Source organism: Ovis canadensis, chromosome 3 (genome assembly GCF_042477335.2).
Source record: "Ovis canadensis isolate MfBH-ARS-UI-01 breed Bighorn chromosome 3, ARS-UI_OviCan_v2, whole genome shotgun sequence".
In the NCBI taxonomy this organism is placed as follows: domain Eukaryota; kingdom Metazoa; phylum Chordata; class Mammalia; order Artiodactyla; family Bovidae; genus Ovis; species Ovis canadensis.
Genome location: NC_091247.1, coordinates 86,993,973 through 87,000,542, shown reverse-complemented (window position 1 = coordinate 87,000,542; position 6,570 = coordinate 86,993,973). Strand labels below are relative to the sequence as shown.

Below are 6,570 nucleotides of genomic sequence, written 5' to 3'. Positions count from 1 at the left end.
GTATGAGTCGGGGTACCAGGCCACCAGGCCCACTCGAGCAGCGCTGTCATGTGTGAACCAGGAGGATGTGCGCAGAGGAGCCCGAGGGCCCTCAGCCCTGGCGGGAGCCTTCCAGGACAAGAGTCAGGCTTGGAGACCTTTAGTTCAGTTCAATCGCTCAGTCGTGTCCGACTCTTTGCGATCTCATGGACTGCCCCACGCCAGGCCTCCCTGTCCATCATCAACTCCTGGAGCTTGCTCAAACTCATGTCCATCGAGTTGGTGATGCCATCCAACCATCTCATCCTCTGTCGTCCCCTTGTCCTCCTGTCTTCAGTCTTTGCCAGCATTAGGGTCTTTTCCAATGAGTCAGTTCTTTGCATGAGCTGACCAAAGTATTGAAGACCTTGGGACAGATAAATAAATCTGTCAGTTGATCAGGGCTGGGTCAAGTCAGCGGCAGTGGCATTAAAGAGAGGACACGTTCCAAAGATGTTAAGGAGACAATGTAACCAATTGGATTTATGGAACGGAGGAAGGATGACTTCCCTACTTGGGTTTGTGGTGGTGGTTGCAGTTATTTTTCAGGAAGAAGAGAATACAGGAGTAGGAAGAGGTAGGACAGAGTTGAGTTCAGTGGATGAATGTGAAGTGTTTGTGGGACTCAGGTGGCATGTCCAGTAGGCAACAGGAAATATGAATTTGGTGCTTGGAAAGCTGTGTTGCGAAGGCATCAGCAAGCATTGGAAGCATATTCCATTGAGAATGGGAGGTCTGGACCTTTATGTTATAGCATTAGGCAGTGTTACAGCTTTCTGACTTTCATTTCCTTTCTGCTGTACAAAGCCACTTGGTGAAAGCCTGTGATTCTTTTATTTTACAGTGTTTCACTTTTTGTTGGCTTGAATTATGAGATCTGTGGAATCCCAGGGTTCATTTTCCTTTTGCTTTTGGATGTAGTGGAATGACTCAGGGTCCAGAGGTTTAGTAAAAGAAGGGATCCTTTAATGCCTGTATACAGTGCTACAGTGTACCAAAATTTCAGGTAAGGAGAACCTTTAGAACACATTTACCTGGGTTAGAGTTGAGATCTGCTCTTCATTTATCCATTTGTTGAGGCGCCAACTATGCCACACACTGTTTCAGCCTCTGGGGATACTGCAGTGGACAGTGGAGCCCTGCAGTTATGTTCTGATGAGAAAACGAACCATAAACGAGGAAGCAAATAATTGCACAAGATCACTGTGGATTGTTTTAACTAATTCTGAGGGTGAAAAAGACAAAACCCAGATTGATAGGGACTGAAAGCAAATAGTGTGGTAGGAATAGGGGTTGTGGAAGTTCCTTGGTTATGTTTTTCTACCAGTTCTGCAAAAAGACTTACTTTGTAAAATCTAGGTAAAGACACTATTTATTTTGCTTATTTAGAAGAGAGAACTTTCTCATGAAATACTTGTTTTTCTAGTTGTATACATTATATAAGATTTTGGAGGGGTGTTTTAAAAAGCTTATTTGAAAATTAATGTTTTTTCCAATTTTTTCTTCTTATGTAGGGCTATTATATGAAGCATGACATGCTAGGAGAAGAAGGAGATTTCATTACTTCACCTGAAATAAGTCAGATGTTTGGGGAGGTAATATTCAATGTAAACTATAGAAGAAACTAATTATTACTAACATTTGAGAGAAAATCAAGTAGTATTATTCTACAGTAGTGTTCTATAAGTTTTGTTTTTTGTGATTCGTGAAGTTTTAATTTTTTAGTGGTTTATATACTGAAGGAATAGAGAATAATAGAGGTGTATAGAGGACATTTAAAAGGTCTATACTTCATGTAGAAAAGGAAATGTAGCAATATGAAGAACAAAAGGAAAGAGAATGAAAAGAGACAGAAGGTGAGGCATTGGAAAAGAGGAGAACCAGATGAAAAATGAGAATGGAAGGATGGAGAGAGACAACAGGTGAGGTGTAAAAGAAAGTTGGGAGTACCCAAGAAGGAAGAGAGAAAAGATAAAAAAAAAACACTGCGGAATTAGTGCAATCAAGATGTGCGCCAAAGCCCCTATTTCTTATTTAGCTGTATTTATAGTAAAAGTCTCCCTTTAGGAAACTTTGAATTCTTTTCAGGAATTCTAGTTCATTTATTTCCTTATATAATCTTTGATCAATTTAGAAATAGGAAATAGTACACAAAAGGAAGAAGAATCTAGGTGTTAATAAATATTAACTATCACTTAAAGCGATGTAATTATTGAAATTACATGAATATGAAGAAGTGGCCTAATCATATTTCATTTATCTGTTCGCTTTCAAATACTAGTACCTTTCAGTATGTGTCCTGAGACCTTTTATAATGGAGGCTGCCTTTTAATTAGGTGTTTTCTTCTGAGACTAAGCATCATAAGTGGTATGTGTTGTACTGCGAAGTTCCTATGTGTGTATACATACATGAACTTATTGAATAACATGTATAGTTGTTTGCAGACATTTTGCTTTCTGGTATAAAGTCTGTTTACATAGTTTTACATCCTGGTATCCTTTTATGCTTTATAATGCTCAAATGTAGTTCTTTCCTTGTCACAGCTCCTAGGGATCTGGTTCATCAGTGAATGGATAGCCGCTGGAAAAAATGCAGCTTTCCAACTGGTGGAACTAGGCCCAGGCAAGGGAACCCTCTTGGAAGATATTTTGAGGGTAAGCAATAAAGTCTCATGTACCTGAATCTTGTTATCTGTTTTTAAAATTCAGTTTTATTTACTTTTAATGTGCTGAGCATTCACTGCTGCATGGGCTTTCTCTAGTTACGGCAAATGGGGGCTACTCTCTAGCTGTGGCGCAAGGCCTTCTCCTTGCGTGACTTCTCTTGTTACAGAGCACAAGCTCGAGGGCGCATGGGCTTCAGTATGTTGCGGGGCGCAGGCTCTAGAGTACAGGCTGAGTAGTCGTGGCTCGGGGGCTACGTTGCCCCACATCGTGTGGAATCTCCCTGGACCAGGGGTCGAACCTGTGTCCCCTTCATTGGCAGGTGGATTCTTAACCATTGGACCACCAACGAAGTCCAGAATCTTGTTACTTTTAACTGAGTTTGAAAACTTTGTTGATTTCCTTGGCTTTCAGCCTTACTTCCTTCTCTCATATTTCTCAGCTAAAATATAATGTCAAGGGAATATAATGAATCATTACTTATTAGTATCTGTTTGTAATCTTAAAAAGTGGGGGTTTGGGGAGAATGTGAGTTAAAAAGTAAAAGACATTTAGAAGACATTATGGAAGAATGTATTCATCTTTTGAGTAGGGAGTTTTAAAAACACAGAAGCCACAAAGAAAAAGATTAATAATTTCCATTACGTTAAAATTAAGAACTTTTTTGTTCTTTAAAAAAACTAGGACCTTTTTGTTCTTCAAAGATATCATAAAGTGACAAGACAAAGCTCAAAGTTGGAGGAGTTATTTGCAACACATACAACTAACAAAGAACTGACAGTTAGAACACATAAAACAACTCCTTTAAATCCATAAGAAAGTGACAGAGAACTCAACAGAAAAGTCAAGCCAAAGATGTAAACAGACCTGTCATAGAAGAGTAAATCCATATGATCAACAAATACAAAAAGATGCTCAGACTCATTGGTAGTCAGAGAAATAGAAGTTAACATCACAGTGAGAAACCATTCTACTCAAAATTAGAAAGACTTGGTGAGGATGAGGAGCAAGGGAACTCTCATATACTGCTTCTAAGTATAGTTTATTGTAACTCCTGTGACTAGCTACTGGACATTATATGTTAACATCAAAGTTACTTATATTGTGTGACCCAAAATAAATTGTGAGTTTATTTTGCATGTACCTGACAATTCGTGTAAAAAAAAAAAAAAACCACACCAAAACCCCATTCAATTTCAAGACATTAAAATTTCCTGATGTTATGTAATTTCTGCTTGAAATTAGGAATTGAAGTTTTTTTTAAAGCTTACAATTGTCTGATGAAGAAGAATCATTATATTGTATGGCTCGGTGGGGAAAAGACTTACTGACCTATGTTTTCAGGGCTCAATTTTGTATCTTTTTAAATTGACAAAGACATTTGAATATAAAATAATAAAATTCTCAAACAATATTTTGTCTCAAGTACCTTAAAAATTAAGCCCACAGGTTTTTTATTTTTTTTTGTTGAAATATAGTTGATTTACAGTGTTTCAGGTTATAGCAAAGTGATTATATATAATTATTTTCAGATTATTTTCAATTATAGGTTATTATAAGATACTAAATATAGTTCCTTGTTGTTCATCTGTTTTATATATATGGTAGTGTGTATGTGTTAATACCAAATACTTAATCCTTGCCTCCCTATAATCCAACTGTTATGTTTGTTTTTTGGAAAGAAAATATTTGGCTTTATCAATTCCCCTGCCTACGCATCTTCAATAGCTACCCTCTTACCAATACAAGATGTTCACAACCATTTGCCGTATCTTAAACTCTGTGCTCCAAACCATATGCACCAAACTATACCCATAGGTCTTAAAAATGTCTTGAGAGTGCTTCCCTATTTCAAGTTCTAAGAACTCTGAAACAGCCAAAGAATATAAAGAAAATAGCCAAAGGCATAATTGCTGCTGCTGCTGCTAAGTTGGTTCAGTCATGTCTGACTCTGTGTGACCCCATAGACGGCAGCCCACCAGGCTCCCCCGTCCCTGGGATTCTCCAGGCAAGAACACTGGAGTGGGTTGCCATTTCCTTCTCCAATGCATGAAAGTGAAAAGTGAAAGTGAAGTCGCTCAGTCTTGTCCGACTCTTAGTGACCCCATGGACTGCAGCCCACCAGGCTCCTCCGTCCATGGGATTTTCCATGCAAGAGTACTGGAGTGGGGTGCCATCGCCTTCTCCAAAGGCATAATTACAAATGTTTTATTTTTGATCAAATTTCTGAAGGATTTTTCTCTTCACTTCAGTTCGGTCGCTCAGTTGTGTCCGACTTTGCAACCCCATGAATTGCAGCACGCCAGGCCTCCCTGTCCATCACCAACTCCTGGAGTTCACCCAAACTCATGTCCATTGAGTTGGCGATGTCATCCAGTCATCTCATCCTCTGTCTTCCCCTTCTTCTCCTGCCCCCAATCCCTCCCAGCATCAGAGTCTCTTCCAATGAGTCAACTCTTTGCATGAGGTGGCCAAAGTACTAGAGTTTCAGCTTCAACATCAGTCCCTTCAATGAACACCCAGGACTGATATCCTTTAGGAGGGACTGGTTGGATCTCCTTGCAGTCCAAGGGACTCTCAAGAGTCCTCTCCAACACCACAGTTCAAAAGCGTCAATCCTTCAGTGCTCAGGTTTCTTTATAGTCCAACTCTCACATTTTTCTCTTAGGAAGAAGTTTTCCATGTGTAGTTTCATCTCAAAACTGAATTTGAAAACGTCACCAGTGAATATTAAATTCAAGTGAAAAAAATTGATGTACTTATATAATTAGCATTGAATATTTTGCATTAATATATATTGATAAAACATCACTATATTTGGTTTTTTTCTCCTTATGTTTACAATGGCTAAAAATAAAAAGTATGTGTAGCTGAGGAAAAATTGAAATGGAAAGAATCTCGAAGTTAAACTGTGAAGTCATTAGTGCTGTTCAAATCTGATTTCTTGTGGATACAGTCTGATCATCTGGGTAAGATTGTTTTGTAGACAGGGCAGCTTTTTAAAATCAAGCCGTGAACATGCTATGTGGCACTAGGTGTGATATGCGATTTCCAGGTCTTACAAGTAATAAATCTCCATTTTTTCAAAGTTAAAATCAAGGCCATATAAATTTTATTTCCTTGGTCTTTTTTTAGACTCCCTAATCTGAATCATTGTTTTTATTGGATGCTAAAGCTTTTATTTTCATTTGTTAGTCATAATTCTAATTTTTATCAGTAGGAAAGCAAATGGTATTGTAGACTGTTCATTTCTTATATAGACTATGTTTAATAACTCCAATAGGTTTTGGTTCTTATAGACTGCTGGAGAGTGACCTGTGTGAAGAATAAATTTCTCTGAAACCAGTTATTACTTCTACTGTGATACAAATTATTGAAATAAATGGCTAGAAAACCTAAAATCTACTCAACACTCTGTATTTTGCCAATTTCTTCTTTTTATATTTAGGTATTTAGTCAACTTGGGTCTTTGCTAAAAAACTGTGACATTTCACTACATCTGGTAGAGGTGAGCCAGAAATTAAGTGAGATTCAAGCATTAACGTTGACTGAAGAGAAGGTCCCATTAGAGCGAAATGCTGAATCCCCAGTATATATGAAAGGTGTCACTAAATCTGGAATTCCAGTTTCCTGGTACCGAGATCTGCAAGATGTTCCAAAAGGTAATTATTTTACATTGATTAATGAAAGAATTTTGATCACAGACCCCCTCACAGTGATATGTGAGCACAACCTTGTTTTGCAGTATAGTAGATTGAGTTACTGCTGCCAATTCTCTTACTTATAGAGATTAACAAACATTTTTTTCTGGAGAAGAGCACTGTGTTAGAAAATAAAATCTCCTAACATTGAGGAGCAGTGAATTTCAGGCAGTGTTGCAAAAACCAG

General features: G+C 38.0%; 1 protein-coding gene across 5 annotated transcripts in view; it reads left to right on the top strand.

Annotated features, from left to right (window-relative positions):
* The window catches only part of NDUFAF7 (NADH:ubiquinone oxidoreductase complex assembly factor 7), a 28,551-nt gene that overhangs the window by 1,128 nt on the left and 20,853 nt on the right, over window positions 1–6,570 (top strand). For 4 of the 5 annotated variants that reach the window (XR_011255744.1, XR_011255743.1, XR_011255742.1 and 1 more), the window contains exons 3-5: window positions 1,533–1,613; window positions 2,563–2,673; window positions 6,131–6,344. Coding sequence is in view for 2 of the 5 variants with exons in the window: in XM_069583550.1 (XP_069439651.1) it covers window positions 1,533–1,613; window positions 2,563–2,673; window positions 6,131–6,344 (406 nt within the window). In the remaining 3 variants the exon portion in view is untranslated. Of the gene's footprint in view, window positions 1–931; window positions 1,025–1,532; window positions 1,614–2,562; window positions 2,674–6,130; window positions 6,345–6,570 lie in introns of those variants that run through there. The other variant, XM_069583552.1, reaches the window with a different exon arrangement.